This window comes from Physella acuta, unplaced genomic scaffold, assembly GCF_028476545.2.
Source record: "Physella acuta isolate Inbredline_101_S28 unplaced genomic scaffold, ASM2847654v3 ptg001700l, whole genome shotgun sequence".
NCBI lineage: Eukaryota > Metazoa > Mollusca > Gastropoda > Physidae > Physella > Physella acuta.
This window is the reverse complement of record NW_026733213.1, coordinates 236,427-253,866: the sequence shown is the minus strand read 5'-3', so window position 1 is coordinate 253,866 and position 17,440 is coordinate 236,427. Positions and strand designations below refer to the sequence as shown.

The 17,440-nt window shown below is 35.5% G+C and overlaps 1 protein-coding gene across 1 annotated transcript in view; it reads left to right on the top strand.

The window, feature by feature from the left end:
• LOC131929966 (uncharacterized) overlaps positions 1-17,440 on the top strand; it is a 61,681-nt gene that overhangs the window by 32,864 nt on the left and 11,377 nt on the right. The window contains exons 14-24 of the mRNA XM_059286351.1: positions 1,026-1,214; positions 4,444-4,676; positions 5,037-5,268; positions 5,560-5,721; positions 5,829-5,990; positions 6,368-6,605; positions 10,196-10,347; positions 10,620-10,772; positions 13,346-13,585; positions 15,963-16,136; positions 16,288-16,446. Of these exons, the coding sequence (XP_059142334.1) occupies positions 1,026-1,214; positions 4,444-4,676; positions 5,037-5,268; positions 5,560-5,721; positions 5,829-5,990; positions 6,368-6,605; positions 10,196-10,347; positions 10,620-10,772; positions 13,346-13,585; positions 15,963-16,136; positions 16,288-16,446 (2,094 nt within the window). The remainder of the gene's footprint in view (positions 1-1,025; positions 1,215-4,443; positions 4,677-5,036; positions 5,269-5,559; positions 5,722-5,828; positions 5,991-6,367; positions 6,606-10,195; positions 10,348-10,619; positions 10,773-13,345; positions 13,586-15,962; positions 16,137-16,287; positions 16,447-17,440) is intronic.

Here is a 17,440-nt window from a genome sequence, read left to right as displayed (position 1 = left end):
ACTATTAGTATTAATATATATATATATATATATATATATATATATATATATATATATATATATATATATATATATATATATATATATATATATATATATATATATATATATATATATATATATTGAGAGAGAGAAAGAGAGAGAGAGAGAGAGAGAGATAGTGCGCAATTCGTACAATCAGAAACAAACCCGGAGTGACCTCCCTTAATCTTTCTCAAATATTCTATATAACACTACGGGGAATGGCAACTCGGGTTATAGACATGATTTTTAATTAATTTTTAATTACTTTTTTAAAAATAGAATAGAATCTCGTATAAAAAAATAAGAATTGTGCACCAAGTGAATGGCAAACAATATGTGTATAGTTGTGCGGAATATTATTAGTACTTTATAAATTCCTATGCGTTTTTTTTTGATAATTCGGAAATATCGTAAATACTACTACTTGTCAAGAAAAAGTACTCTAAATTTAACAGAAGGCAGTAAATTACTTTTTAATTATATGTGAAATTTCTTTTATCTATATGAAACATTACTCAAGTTATAGACTTTTGAAAAACTAAAAGTAGAACAAGTCCAACTTCCGGTTATCTGAATTCCTGAAAATTAATACCTAACTACAAATTTGATAGAATACTTAATTGAAAAAAATTTCATCAACTTAGCTGTAACGATACTCAAAGTTATTGTGTTTACAGACACACATACACACATACACACACATAGAATTGCAAAGCCCAGTTTTTCCGACTCGATTACGCATAAAACGACGAAATTTTAATAAATCTGGAATTATAATTTTTGCCCGATTAAAATAAATCTCCTATACTCCGTGCATGATGAAGTACTAAGAATTACGGGATGAACTGAACAGGCTATACAGTATAAACAATATTCACTCCCATTCAACCGCCGTCATTCAGTGACTACCATATCTATTATATATATATATATATATATATATATATATATATATATATATATATATATATATATATATATATATATATATATATATTTAGCTAAAGCTTGCACTAAGCTTCCAGAACCCAGAAACGGGGCTCTGGTCTGTGACAGTCTGACAACAGGCGAGATGTGTTTCCTGACCTGCAATGCCAACACCACTTACCCTGCCAATGCTCCAGACTCCTACAGGTGTGTCGCTTCCACGGGAGAGTGGATGCCTCGAAAAGATGTCCCTAGCTGTACGGGTGAGTTGAGTCAAGCTTGTTTGCTGTTCATTTCGAACAATAGTATACAAGCTTATATATATATATATATATATATATATATATATATATATATATATATATATATATATATATATATATATATATATATATATATATATATATATATATATATATATACATCTAATAAGTGGCGTAGCGAGGTTGGGTGTCACCCGGTGCGGCACTTAATGGTGTCACCCCCCAGAGGCGTAGATACCTTTCCCGGGGACAAACATTCCGTTTCCGATTTGCACCCCCCCCCCCCTCTCAAACTTTCGATTTCCACCCCCTTAGACTTTCGATTCGCACCCCCCACCCCTCAAAATTACGATTTGCACCCACCCTCAAATTTTTTTCTATATATTTTGCTATTATTTGCCTTGGTGTCACCTCCTAAATGGTGTCACCCAGTGCGGTCCGCAATGCCCGCCCCCCCCCTCGCTACGCCTCTGCATCTAATCAAGACTGTGTCTCTATAGATCAGTGGTTCCCAAACTTTTTCGAGTGGCGACCCCCTTTTATAAAATGTTAGTGACCCGCTACCCCCATAGAATTAAAAGGTCGATATTAGTAAGGAAATTAATACGCACTAAAATAAGATTTTCTAGTAGACTTTCAATATGAATTATTTTTTATAACTGTTTTAGTACGATAAGTGAAATTGCATGCATTTGCCGTTGAGTTTTGCTAACGGCAACCTCATGTCATTCTCAGCATTTTACTTATTTCTTTGTTTTGTTTTTAATTGGGGAAGTTTGAAAATCTATTCTCCCGAAGATATTTAGACACAAAAGGAACTAAAATTCGAAAGGCAATCAATTTCACGTTGGGGCATGAATGGTGTATATTACACCAAAATTGTGTGTAATACTGTACGTGATGCGGATTCATTTCGCAAATCCAAGATTTCATCTATCAATTCATCGGGAATGCTTGCAACCTCAAGGGATGCTGAGAGTGGGTCGATGCAGATTCTTCTTCTTTCAGTTCAGAGGAAAATAACGTCGCAGTTCGTTTTCAAGAGATTCAAATAATACCCAGAATCTTCTTTCAAATTTTTATTTAGTTCACATTCTGATTTATCTACCACACTGTAGAGTTTCTCAAACATGGCAATATTTCCTAGATTTATTTTTCTTCGCCAATTTAGCAACTTTGATAAAAATGCCCACGATTATCATTTATTTTCCCTGAAGCTTCAGGTTAAGCTTATGTTGATGTTCGAATATAATATCTGCTAGGTATGCTACTCTCTCCAACCACAATTTGTCGTTAAAGTCTATCTAAAGGTCCTGTTTCTCTTGCACTGACATTACAATAACCGGATTCACAACATTTCCTTATGGCAGCCAGATTGGCAGCCAGATTACTGTTGTGTAGAAAAGCAAAAGCTCGTGATCGTTATTCGTGTCTTTGCACAATTTTTTAAACAGATTCCCCTTTGTTAGGGAGCTAAATCTTTTACTTTTTCTGAAAGCCTTACTTTGACCCTAACATAGATGACGCACCATCCGTAAAAGCACCACAGCCATTTTCCCATTTTAATCATCCAGTTTCAAAAAATGTATTTATTTTCTCCATTATGTCTTCACAAAGTAGCAACTCTTCTTTCCTAACATATGAATAAATATATTTCACAAAGACAAGCAACTGCGAACACGAACTCACGTCTGTTGATTCATTAACTTGAAAAGCAAACAATGATGAAAACTTGATTTCATTCAAAATGTGCTCTTTAACATCTACGTACAAGACTATTATAACCCGCTGACTAGTACTATTAGGCAGAGATATTTGTTGCATCTTTACTGCACTGGAATCCCCAAGAAGTAATTTCACCATCTTCATCATGCAAGGTTTGGTGAGATTTTATCCTACTGTGTGTGAGGTGTTTTTTTTTTTATTATTTTTTTTCTGGCTATTACTAATGCGATGCGGCGCCATATGATGCTTGTAATAATGCCGTGTTTCCTTGGTGAAAACTTCTTGTTCCATCAAATCTCTGACGTTTGCAACTAGCTTCATGCCGACGAAAGAACTTCATACCTTTGTAGGTGTGTTCAGAATGACTCGTCTCATAATGACGTTTTAGGTTTGAAGATTTAATAGACTCATGACTGAGAACAACTTTGCACAGTAAGCATTGTTTCTTCTCTATTCCATAAATCCGAATTTCAGATATTCTTCAAATTATTTATATCTTTTTTTTTCAATGCTAAGGATTAGTCTACCAGTTGGCGACCCCCCAGAAAGCCCTTCGCGACCCCCAGGGGGTCGCGACCTCCAGGTTGGGAACCCATGCTCTAGATAATAATATGTTGGTGAAAGACATGCATATATTAATAAACTCGAGATAAAAATCTTTCACAAGCATACAAAATTATGTGAAATAAAACTATGGAGAAATAATCGTATCAGGTCAGAAGAAACGAAACTTATAAAGTTTAAACTCGCGAGAAGTACAAAAAAAAAGAATGACGTCCATTTTTGTAGATAAAAATACAATTGATATTCAAATTTCGAAAGATACAAAGTAATAATGACGTCATTTTAAATTGACAATAAGGACATTAACATTGCCACATAATTTATTTATCTAATATTAAAAGAGTATTTATAAGAACCAAACGGCTAAAAATAATAACGCAGAAGCAAAATAAATAGCAATGCAATATTTAAAAGATAACAAAAAAGTAGGTATAATAAAGACAACTGTTATAAAATATATTTAAATATCAAAAAGTAAACGCTTAATATTTATTAATATATGCGTTTGTGTTTGCGTCTGGTTTTTTTTTAGTCTTGGTTGTGGTTGGTTTTTGTTAGGGTTAAGTTTAGTGTTAGTTTTTTGGGTTATTTGTGATTTTCTCTATTTGCATAGATACATTTAATTGCATGTTGTTTTTTTTTTAAATATTCCCTACGAGCCGACCCGAGGTATATCATACGCCGCTATTTAGTTGTTTTATTTTCTACTTTTCAGTAATTCATAACTTGTGAATACGACAGTACCAATGCTGCCACTGAAAATATTTGCTTTAAAACACTATCAGTAGGTCGTTAAGGACGATACTACCCACACCCTCCCAGAAGAGAATTATATATAGAGAGATATCCGTTATATATATATATGCTGCTAGTTAAAAATAAATATAATGCTTTTGTAATTGTACTTGAGCTTGTGTTTGCTTAAACATTTCATTTACAGTTGGAAATTCTTATTCCGATGTGAAGATGGAGACGGAGTTCAGGTACTTCACGAGTTCATGTGACGTCACTAACGAGGAGATCAAACAACTTTTTCTCTCACGTCTCAACAAGAGCGGGCTGATGAGCGAGTGTGCCGAGTCTGGCTGTAAGTTGTCTGGCATCCGGGTCACGTGTGGTCCCGTCACTCGCAGGAACAGGGGGAGGAGAGATGCCACAACTGTCATGTACCAGGTGAGTGCACATTCGTTCTACTTTGTAAACTCACAATTTAAAAAAACATTTTATTTTAAAATATTCAGTGAATTTCAAAGGAAATCTTAGAATTTCTAAAAAAAATAATAATTCATATGTATTAAAACATTACATATATAACCAACAGATATATAATTGACCATAATCTATGTAGCCCACATTACTGTAATTGAGTGTATTTACTTAGTATGTAATAGACTATAATCAATTAACGTGCAATTCGCCATTTGTATCCAACAGTAATTTGCATTATATAACCATCATGTAATAGACCATATGTAATTAACATTTAATTGATCATATGAAACCAATATGTTATTATCCATATGTAAACAACAGATAACTTTAACGATCGACCTCGGACATTCAGGAAAGGAAAAAAAACATACAGAAACATTGAATCATTACCAAAACTTGGCTAATTCACTAGACGACAAATTATATGATCTAGAAGACTCGGGCCAGTTCCAGATCCCAGAGATAGGAGAGTTCCAGAGTTTTGCCTCCAGTGGCGTCACGTACGTCTGCCAACAGCCGGGTACAAAGTTCATCTACTCTACGTTGTTTTGTGGTAATTTTAAATTTATTTTTCATCCTTTATTCCTCAATACTTTGACGTATGATGATAATATTAATTATGTCTTCTACATAGACTTACTCGAGCAATATTCTAGAGTGAGAATGTCATAAACAGAAAGAAAGCCGACCTTAATATTGCCATGAAGCAGCCACTAGGTGTTATTAAAGACCTGTACTCATTTGTACAGTCATCTTTTGATTTTCGTTAAACATTTTTTTATTCTAGTTTAAACATGTGTCCTCACAGAAAACTTTAGTCTGTTTTTTTCCCGTTTCCTTTCAGCTGGGTGTGGTCCTGGCCACATGTACGACAACACAACCAACAGCTGTAGAGTTTGTCCTAAGGACACATACCAGGACCAGGACATTTCCTTCAGCTGTACACCATGTCCTAACAATACAGTGACACAAGCTGCGATGGCCACGTCAGGAGCTCTGTGTTTGGGTACGTTGTGCATGCTGTGTCATACACACTGGCACAGAAACACGTTTGAGTACGATCAATGATAACGAGGACCCAGACTAATTGTAATTATCCTTGTCTGGTTACAGACCTCTGCAGACCTGGCCAGTTTTCTCACAATGGAATCCAGCCGTGTGACCCTTGCCCAGTTGGCTCCCACCAATCCAAATATGGGATGAAGTCATGTGACCTCTGTCCGTACAGCATGTCCACCGTTGTTACGGGAACGACCAGCATTGATGATTGTCTTTGTAAGTATTTGAATAGAAAAAAACAATTTTTCTATTTCTCTTCCTCTCTATTTCTCTTTCTATCGATCTATCTTCTCTTGTATTTAGTATTTATCAGCCCAAGCAATGCTCCTTAGACAGACAGACCGGAACTAGATTTAAAAACGAGCATTTTCTTAACAAATGTTGCCAGAAGTTAAATCTGTTTCCGCCTAGCTTTTGCCTCATTCCCCCATGGGTTGGGGAGGGTCTAGTTTATTTGAGAGATGCCTGGTAAGTAATGATAACTTTCTACCACTAGTTCATATCGTCTCTATCTCTAAGATCAGGCTATATTTTTCGTATCGTGTACGTATCACCTTTTAATAATAACCAAAAAATGAATATTTTTTCTGAAGTTTTCAACACCCGACTTAGCGAGACCACCTCCCAGGCAGCCATACAAATATTTGACAAAATACCAACAACCTTCACCTTTATGACCTGGGTCACCTCGGCCTCAACACTTGTGACGTCATCATTGACCTTCTCACTGGGGTCGGACCAGGACAACTCTAATGCAGCATTATTAGCCCTGGACAAAATAGTTCTCGCCATACGAGAACAGGAGGATATTGAATGGATGAACTTCATAAGGTCAGAAGTTACATAATCTATCTATCTATCTATATACTACTAAAACTCAAGTTTGTTAACATGTTTGAATATTTATTTGTTTTTTTTTTGTTTGTTTTTTTGTTTGTCCGTTTGGTTACAGGAGAGAATCTGCACTATGTGTAGAGCTGTAAAATAGTATGTAGGTAGAGAACAAGTTTTGTTCTCAGACAGACTGTCAATCACAAATTTATTTAAAGACGTTAATTAATTGATTTATTCATAGGTAGATTAACCACATTAATTTTAAAAGTTTCAAACAATAACTTTGCTTTGAGTGAATAGTGACGTCACATTATTTGTTTTTACTTTTTAGTACAATAAATGGCTGCTTCAATACAAGATTTCGTTGCCCATTCAGATCTTTAACGCGTCATAAAGCTAATTTCTGTCGGCTATAACTAATCATTGTCTCTCCAGTAGCCAATCAGACGAACGAAAAAACAAACAAAAAAATAAACCGGGAGTAATCTCGCCTAAAATTTCTCAAATATTCTTATACTAGACGTCGGTACCCGTTAAACGTGAATTATAGGTCTATATATTTTTAATGTTATACTTTTTTTAGAAGAATATTTTATAAAATAGTTAATGGTCAAAACGCAACGTGCATTACTACAGGTTTAACGATATTAGTGACACAGCAAATAAATAACGAAATAGCTAAAAGCCGAACACATTTAAAATAACGCTACTAATACCTATTAGAAAAAATAAAACCAAATTATATACATAACTAGCCGTCCCGGCCAGGCCCTGCTCTGGCTTCTGTGAAAAACCTTTCTGTTAAAGACCATTACCAGTGTGTTTAGTAATCATCATAAACCCGGCATTGCTCACCCAAACCACGACCAACCAAAACCAAAACAACAAAACGCAAACATAACGCTAACACAATTACAAATACAAACGAAAACAAAAACCTAGCAACAAACCCAACCACAACCACAAACACCAATACAAACACAAAGAAAAAACAAACAAAAAAGCAAACGAAAACAAAAACCTAACAACAAACCCAACCACAAACACCAATACCAAAAAAAAAAAAAACAACGAAAAAGCAAACGAAAACAAACCAAATCCAAACGCAAAACCAACCAAAAACACAAATACAAACCCAAACAAAAAAAACACAAACAAAAACGAAAAAAGAAAGAACAAAAACGAACCAAATCAAAACGCAACCACTAACGCAAACCCACCTAAACACAAAGAAAACACTAACGCGAACATAAACGCCCGGGGCAGAATCGCCTGTTTTAGCTTAATAAACGACTATAGTACCCCAACTTATTCAAAGTTTTTGCACTCACTTAAACGAACGCGCCTGTTTCAATTTAATGAACAATTATAATACTCCAAGCTTATCTGTAAAATACCTACAACATTTGCACTTGATCAATCCCCGCTAATTATGTAATTATTTTTTCCCCAACACCAAAACAAAGTAATTAAAAAGTAAATGCTTTTCAACTAATGCAATGGTTTTATAAAGGGAAGTAATTGTGTTTTGCCTAATTTATCAAAGGGAAGTAAGCGCTATAGGACTAAATAAAGACATAATTAGAATTTTTGTAAAAGATGATAGTTTTTTAAAACTTGTGTTTAATGGACATGCCGACAATTATTACTATAATTTGAAAAATGAAAATGATTTCCCAACACTTTTAATAGTAATTTTTTAACTTATAAATTTAGACAAATGCGCACGATAATTTTCTAACACTTAAATCCATCGATAACCAGCGACAAACAAACATATGCGTTACAGAATTGAGCTTTATATATTAGATTAGTCAACATAACACCATATTAAATGCACACATTGATTAAACAGACTTAAATGATTCCGTAAAAAAAGCAGGCTTTTCGATGGTATTTATGTGTATTAGTTTTGGCCGAGGAAATTGCATAAATTACCTCTCGATAAGTAAATCGATAGATCTATATCAAATTTTAATGAAATAGTTCATTTCTTCGTATTCTAAAATTTGAAGATGACGCCATTGGTTTTGTGTACTTTCCGTACTTCAACCATAATTATGATATGTGACGTTATCCATTTCGGCGTTCTTGTCCCAACTATATACAGTTTTCCTGTTGTATAATTAAAACTGTTTTTCCACATTCGAATATGCCTTTATTTTTTATTTTCTTCTTTAAATAAAATTGTGTTTATACATTTAAAACATCTACCATATTATTTTCAACAAAATTCCGTATCAAGTTCTCCATATATCGCAAATGATTCTAATGTGATATCCTGCGAAAATATTTTGCGGACAGAGAGTGAGAAGTGCTCACATGGGCATATATATTAGGATAAAACAATAGGGATGGGAACTCGGGATATAGTTATGATTTTTAATCCATTTTAAATACTTAAACATTTTAAAATAGAATAGAATCTCATAGAAAAAAGAATTGCGCACCAAGCGAACGCCAATTAAAGATGTTCATAATAGTGCGCAATATTATTAGTACTATATAAATTTACATGCGGTTTTTTTTAGAAATCGGAAATAGCGTAAATTAGTACTTCCGGTCAACGGAAATTACTGAAAATTTAAAAGAAGGTAGAAGATTAGATCTTTTACTTACATGTGAAATTTCATTTATCTATCTGAAATAGTACTCAAGATATAGGCTTTTGAAAATTTCAAAGTAGAAAAAGTACCCTTTCCGTTTATTGGAAATCGCTCAAAAGTTGATACTGATCTACGATTTTGATAAAATACTTATACATGAAATTTCATCAACCTAGCTGTAACGGTACTCCAGTTATCGTGTTTACACACAGACAGACAGACAGACAGACACACACACACACACAGACATACGGACAAGATTGCAAAATTATGTTTTTCCGTATCAGTGAGGTGTAAAACGTCGAGATTTGCAAAAAAACTCGATTTTTTTTCACAATTACAAGACTTTCTCTATACTTCGTATATACGAGAAAGTAAAAACAAATATTCAAACATGTAAATAAATTTGAGTTTTAGTAATATAGAGATAGGTAGTTGCATATTACAAGTAATTAAAAAAATGGTAATATAGTCGATAAGTTATATAACCGCAATCAACCGCGCAAAGGAAAATATAGTTTTTTGATAAGTTTAATTACTTCTTAGTAGAAGAGAAAACAATAAGCATTTCTAACCTAGGTTTAATTTTATCGTGTCGTAAAAGCAAAAGTTACTCTAATACTTTGCTACTGTAATATCAATGAGAGTGGAATTTTCTTATGCAGTATACACAGTTTTGATTCTGTATATTCGGTCATTTTTACCCCAAATAAATACTATACTGTTTTATCCTCATTTGTTATTTAATAATCTATAATCAGTTATAAATTACTAATTAACTATAATTTAAATAGTTTAACATGTTCCCCAAATGTAATGAAGGTGTTCTTATATTTAATATTTGATAGAAATATATATGTGTCAAAATGTCCTAACATTGCTACACATATACAGCTTCTAAAACATAACAGAAATAACCATATGATAAAAAATTACATCTGTATTTCCTAAACAATATTTTAAAATAAAAACACTCCAAAGAAAATGGAACCACATAGCCCTAAGTTACAAGTCTGGCAACGTGTCTCTGTATGTCAATGGTTTTTTGACCGAAGAACGTTCGGGTTTACAAGTGGAGGATTTATCACAGAAATATGTCACATTTCGCAAGTCTGAGGAGAATGATGTTAACGGTAGGTTTTAAGAGAATGTCCTTGGAAATTATTTAAAATATTTGTAGTAGGCATTCTCAAAGTGTTGTTCTGTTGAATACAACATTTCATTAAAAGTGAGGAGGTTTCTGCATATGGTGGCGGTTATTAGTTGTTGTTGTTTTTTTAACTTTAAAAATATTATGTTGCAATAATGTAAAAATCTGTACTCTAATTTCATAACACAAGATTTAAAATTGTCTAATGTAAACATAATTTTGAAAACCCCCTGCTATTTTCGCTTGTGTCCACAGCTGTGGTAGTGAGTGGCCTCCAGCTGACCACCAGCTTCTACACAGAGCTCCAGCTCCGAGAGTTTGCCACTTCCTGTCACAAGAAGGTCAAGACAAATCTACTGGCCAGAAAACCTTGGGAGTTTCTTGCCCTTTCTCCCAGCACGTGCAACGGTACTCATGTAACTTTGTATAAGTTTAGCGCTAAATCAGACTGTTAATATGTTACTTCAACAACAATAAGCAGATTGATACAATTCTTCTTATTTATATAAAACCATTTGACTTTCAAATAAAGTTCGACCCGGGGCATAATTTTGTAAACAAACTTAACTGATGTAGTTTTTATTCACCTCACACCATAGCACTCATGCCCAGTGGCGTAACGAGGTCGGATGTCACCCGGTGCGGCGTAGCGACCCTTCCCGGGGATAAACTTTCAAGTTTTCGATTCCCCCCGTCAAACTTTCGCTTTGCACCCCTCCCTCAAGTTTTCGATTTGCACCCCCCCCCCCTCAATCTTTCGATTTGCACCCCTCCCTTAAGTTTTTCTCTATATATTTTGCTATTTTTTGCCTTGGTGTCACCCCCCTAAATGGTGTCACCCGGTGCGGTCCGCACCCCCCGCCCTCTCTACGCCCCTGCTCATGCCTCTCTCATCACCCTCGAGACTGAATTATTCCTGCATTTTCTTTCGTCCTTAACCTTTCCGGATTCCATTCGTCTACATCTGAATTTGGTATTAAGCAATTTAAAGCACGTCTTGTTTTGCTACTGCTAAATTGGGTGTAGATATGCACTTCCGTTTTTGTATTCTGTAGTTTCTCACAATATTTTGTTGAGTTAAGCCCCTTGGTATTGTTTTGAATAGAATTGTTGAAAAAGCAATAAACATTTATTGAAGATGCTTTATTTTTAAACTGCTTTCTTGAATGCCATTGAAAATCGACAAAATACGCATAAAATAAAGAGTTCATAAAACCGCATTTTAATTAATATGAACGCTCTTTTCCAAAACTTGCAAGTTTCTAAGTTTAAGACCAAAAACGTTTTAAAATATCCTTAGTAATTTACTGGGTATAGTGATATCTTTTTAATTATCTTTTAATTATCTTTTTAGTCGATTTACCATTTTTCTAAATGTATAATGCTGCTGGTGAAACCCTAAATTCGCTTGAAAAGTGCATAATAATACTTTTTGAAAATTCCAGTGGGAGTTGATTTTCGGTTTCAGTTAGTTGATTTAACTTCTTGAAAAATTTCTTAAGCGAGCCGCAACGCATAGGCCCCCTATCTGGTTTTTCTAACTGCAAGCTTACTTGAGAGTCTTCAAAATATTTCTATTTTCTACAATAATTACGCACGAAATATTTTTACAACGCAGGCGACATTTACCTACCCAGCAACCTATTATTCATTAATGAAACACCTTTCTATCTCTAATACGATTGTGTTTTTAAGAATTATGCAAATTCATTTATGTACTGCATTTCGTCTTACTATGACCTTAAACTTACCTCTCTAGTTTTTGGTTTGTTAGTTTTTGTTCCTTCTTTTTTGGTTTGTTTGTATTAATCATCGGTATCAACTGCAGCTTCACAGTGACGTTTAAACATTATTCAGACACAGTATTTCAAATAAGCCTCACCGATATAAATAAAAAAAAGATGAAGCACAATTAAACAAGTGAATAAAAAGTCTAGTGACAATTTAAGTGCAATTTCCTTATGTTATCAATACAATTTTAAATCGAGATAAATCATATATTCAGCAAATAAATAATGCAACACAAGTAGTTTTAATAATTCAAAACGAAATAGAAAAAAAATTTATTAACGAGATTGAAAAAAAAATTTCTTTATAGTTATGGGCCAAAAACTGCATTTTTTCAAAGTTTTTTGGCTTTTCCGGGAAATCCATGAAAGAAACCTGGAATTTTTATGGCCTATGTTCATCCTCGTAACCTGCTTAACATAATTGCTTTTGGAAAATTTCCTTATGTTATCTAAAAATAGCTCTGTCGTAGCGTAAATCAAGAGCAGGGTTAGTAAAACCATTGGTTAGTTATTAAAACGTTTTTTATTTTAAAAAAAATTCAGTATTTTACATGTTTTATTTACAATAGAGTTACATGACTAAAAACCATTGCGCGCCTAGCTACCGAACGTGATGTCGCAGCCATTGAACGTGATGGCGCAGCTATTGAACGTGATGACGCGTGTGGTGTGGTTGGATAAAAATGCCTACTAATTCGGTCCAAATTTTAATTAATTCAAAAAAACTTTTGTGACCGAACGAAAGGATATTTTTGAAAACTTTCTACAGCAATATTGTTCTAAATTATGACAGAAATCGATTGAGACACGTTTCAAGTCGCTAAGTGGTCTGGTTGCCGAGATATGGGCCAAAAACTGCATTTTTTCGAGGTTTTTTGGCTTTTTCGGGAAATCCACGAAAGAAACCCGGAATTTTTATGGCCTATGTTCATCCTCGTAACTTGCTTAACATAATTGCTTTTGGAACTAGTCCTCGATATTGCTTCGTTGAGGAGGAGATACGACTTAAAGCTGCGGACACACATCCATCCATCCATGCATACATCCAGAAATGACGGGTTAATAAACGCAATTCTCCAGAATGGAAATTGCGCTAAAAAGTGATACAAGTTTTAAACGTATTTATGAACACAGTATTTTGTTTTATCTTTCTTAACCTTTGAACCCCCCCACCCCAACAAATATTGCCAGACGTGAACATGTGTGAGAAAGAGCCGTGTGGCAAACATGGTACCTGTATCTCTGGTCTGGACACGCTTCAGTGCTTGTGTCACACGCCGTGGTCCGGGGATCGGTGCCAGGTGGCTCCAGACTTTTGTGCAGACAACTTGTGTGCTAACGGCGCCACCTGTGTCATCATGCAAGAGGACAGCACGTACAGGTGTCAATGTGCACCTGGATATTATGGCACCCTATGCAAGCAATGGCGTGGTATGTTTTGGTTTTTTCAAAATACAAAACTTGCACTTATAAAACGTATCACACATAATTGTTATAGCATACATTAAAAACAAAATACTGAAAGGAAAGTTTACTAAACTTAATGTTAATAATTTACCATTATGAGAGAATTATCTTCGAATATTAAAATGTAGTAAACTAATTTAACCAATCATTTCAGCTTTGTGTGGTACTCTCTAACTACAACAGGAACTTTCCAACTTTCCACCCTAATGAATATTCTGATCTAGAAATCTCCATAACATCAAGAAATATCCCTAACATTGAGTTTAAATATTCTATTTGTTGATTTATTTGTATTTGTTAATATTTCTTATTTATTTGCTTTTGACACAATGAATTAATTAATTAATTAAGGTTTGTTTGTTTGATTGATGTATTTTTTAGTTTGTCCCAAACTCAAGATCAGAAAATGGGCAGTATGTGTAGAATGTAGTAATGCGTACTTATATATACCCCCACCGTAGACATGCGTATGTGCTAGGGTTCAAGGTTTGTGGGGTATGACTACGACTTTATTTAGTACCAATGTGCAGTAAGTACGTGCAGATCAAGGTTACCAGATAAAGTAATGTGGAAATGTCCACTTTCATCGTCTAAGCACAAAATAGAATGGCGTCATTGATTGTTGAATGAAAAATGAAATTAAGAATCGAAAACAGAAAACGATAAACAATAACACTATTGAAGCGTAAACTCCTCTAATTTAAGAGTCCGTCACTATTTTATCTATTGATTAGTTTTTCTAATATTTAGGAAGAGACCCACGCTTTTCTTTATAGTAATTTAAATAGTAGTGTATCATATCTTTAAAGAAAATCATTTATTTAGTGCATTATTACATAAAAGCTTGTTATTGAAAAGTTTTTTCATTAATTTTATTTAATACAACGAGAAAAATGGCCCGTTTAGGAAGGATATAACGGGCGCTAGGCTGATAGTGCTGTCTCTTTTCTCTAAACTAAAACCAACCCACCCCCCCCCCACACCACCCCCACCCCACCCCCACCCCCACCCCACCCCCACCCCCACCCCCCACCACACACCACCCCCACCCCCACCCCTCACCCCCACACACCACCCCCTCCACACACCGGCCCCCACCCCCCACCCCCCCCCCAAAAAAAAAACATGTCTACCGTCCCATTCAACGAAATATAATTATATACTTTTTCCAGTGTCCGCCCCCTCCCAGAAAATTCTACCCCCGCCCCCGAAAATTTCAAGTACCCCCACCCCTCTCCGGGGAGGAAAAAGTCTGAAAGAAACACTGAAACCAACCCACCCCCCCCCACACACCACCCCCCACACACCACCCCCCACCCCCCCCCCACACACCCCCCACCCCCCCCCCCCCCACCCCACACACCACCCCCCCACCCCTCCACCACCCCCCACCCCCAAAAAAACATGTCTACTGTCCCATTCAACGAAATATAATTATATACTTTTTCCAGTGTCCGCCCCCTCCCAGAAAATTCTACCCCCGCCCCCGAAAATTTCAAGTACCCCCACCCCTCTCCGGGGAGGAAAAAGTCCCCCACCCCCCACCCCCACACACCACCCCTCCACCCCCCCCCCCCCCCCCCCCCAAAAAAAAACATGTCTACCGTCCCATTGCAAGAAAACCACTTTTTAGATTAGACACATTAATTAAGCGGTAATTTTATTATAGAGTATCGATGAGGAAATTTCTTTTGAGTTGGGGAGGGGGGGGGGGGCTCAGACGTTCTTACGCGGGGGGTGGGGCTTCGCCCCTACCCGAAGAATTGTATGCAAGAAACTCTTCACGCAAACCATTTAGATTAGACAACATTTCCTTTTTTTCAATGTTTACGCGATAATCAATGACGTCATTACATTACTGTGTGCACTCTCTGGTTAGAGATTATGTTCTACTCTACGCTAAATGTGTCGACGTCATATTTCGTTTTTCGAATTACTGTGCATGTTTTTAAATTGCTTGTGTTTTCTCTAGAGCGTTCTTGTCAGACAGAGCGTTCTTGTCAGATAGACAGACAGCGAAACTATTATTATAGATACAGGTGCATGACTAAAATAAATTGCGCACCAAATGAACATTATAACACGTGTATAATAGTGCGGAAAGAGAAGCACAAGCCTGCCTATGTCAGAAAACTTTAATTAATTCATAAAAACTCAATTAGCAATCCAATAAAGTTATATTAGATGTCAGACTGCATTGTTTTCAAGTCTTGACCCGTGTGCCAACTTTGAAACGAATCTGTCAACTAGAAGTGTCATAAATTTCGCTCGCCCGTTTCGATCTATGACGACAGATTTAAATAAAAGCTTGTAAAACTATCTTTATTTTACGACTACACAGAAATAATACACGGTAGCTGGGGACGTTGGGGCGAGTGGTCAGAATGTTCCGTCACGTGTGGGTCAGGACAGAGGTCAAGGACGAGAGTGTGCGACAGCCCTGCTCCCCGGGGAGGCGGAGAAGATTGTATTGGTGTAGATCATGAGAAAAACGTTTGCACAATTTTCTGCCAGGGTAGGTACTTTTTAAAAGAAAAAAAAAACTTTCTCGATACTGTCGTAAATAACTGTTTTACAAAATACGTTCAACTGTAGCTTTATGTTATTTTAATAGCTAGAAAGTCAGATGTTGTGTCGTAGCAACAAATAACCCTCGCCTGTTTCAGATTGTCAGTGGGGAGCTTGGTCTGCTTGGACGAACGACGTGACCTGTGGGAGTGGAGTTCAAGGCCGTGTCAGAAACAAAACGGATGCTGTCAATGGCGGGTCAAAGTGCGATGGTCATACACATGAATATCAAACGTTGAACTTAACAGACTGTCCAGGTATTTTAGAGTTTGCTTCATTCATTTTATTTTTGTTTAGAAACTTTACTCTGTGCATGACCCTAGATATGGCTGTAACCATAATATATCCCAAACTCTGAAGCTATCACTAGTCAGGAAATCTTGCCCTGACAAAACTCATGCACCTAAAACTGACTGATATACTAACACACCACACAACACAATGTAATACATATTGATTATAAAAAAACATTTGTTTGATAATACATGATTCAATTCTTATCTACTGACGGTACTTATAAGTACCACTTAAATTAAGCGCCTGTATTATTTTTAATTTAAGACGAATTTTAAAAATTATTGATGTAATTGATAGTATTATCTCCCTTGAGTCACAGGTAGGTGGAGGGAACGATGATTTTTTAAAATTACTGGTGTGGCGCCATTTTCAATCTCTACCTGTATCGATAGTTCACAATTATTCTGTACATATCTCACATGTGTTCCTGATTTCCCTTTGTTTTACCATATTCTTCACGTTTTCAACACCGAGTATTTTGTATTGGCATCTTTAATAGTCATGAAAATGCGTTTAACTTCTAGTTATACAATTTTTATCAAATTGTCTTTGTAATAGATCGATGTCTACAAGTAGACTAATAAGTACCGTCAGGGCACACGGACATTTTTTAAGGATTTCTTGGAAATTGCTGATTTTCGATGTGGAGTGACATACATATTATTTTGATAATTAATTATAGAAATGTACTTAAAAAAATATATTTATGCATTTATAAGAAGGTTAGCATAAGGTTTTCCTCATAAATATTGTAATTAATTGCAGATTTCTAGTAGTAAAAGAATAACAAGTATAGAGGTGGCAGTTGCAGGCTCGTTTACTAGGTTTAGTATACGTTATTTGTATACCCAAGTCTAGTTCTAGAAGTAAGATTTGTAAGTTATATTTGTTGCAAAAAACTGTCTTGCATACAATAGCTAGCGTGTACGTAATGTATACATGTAGACTAGTAAT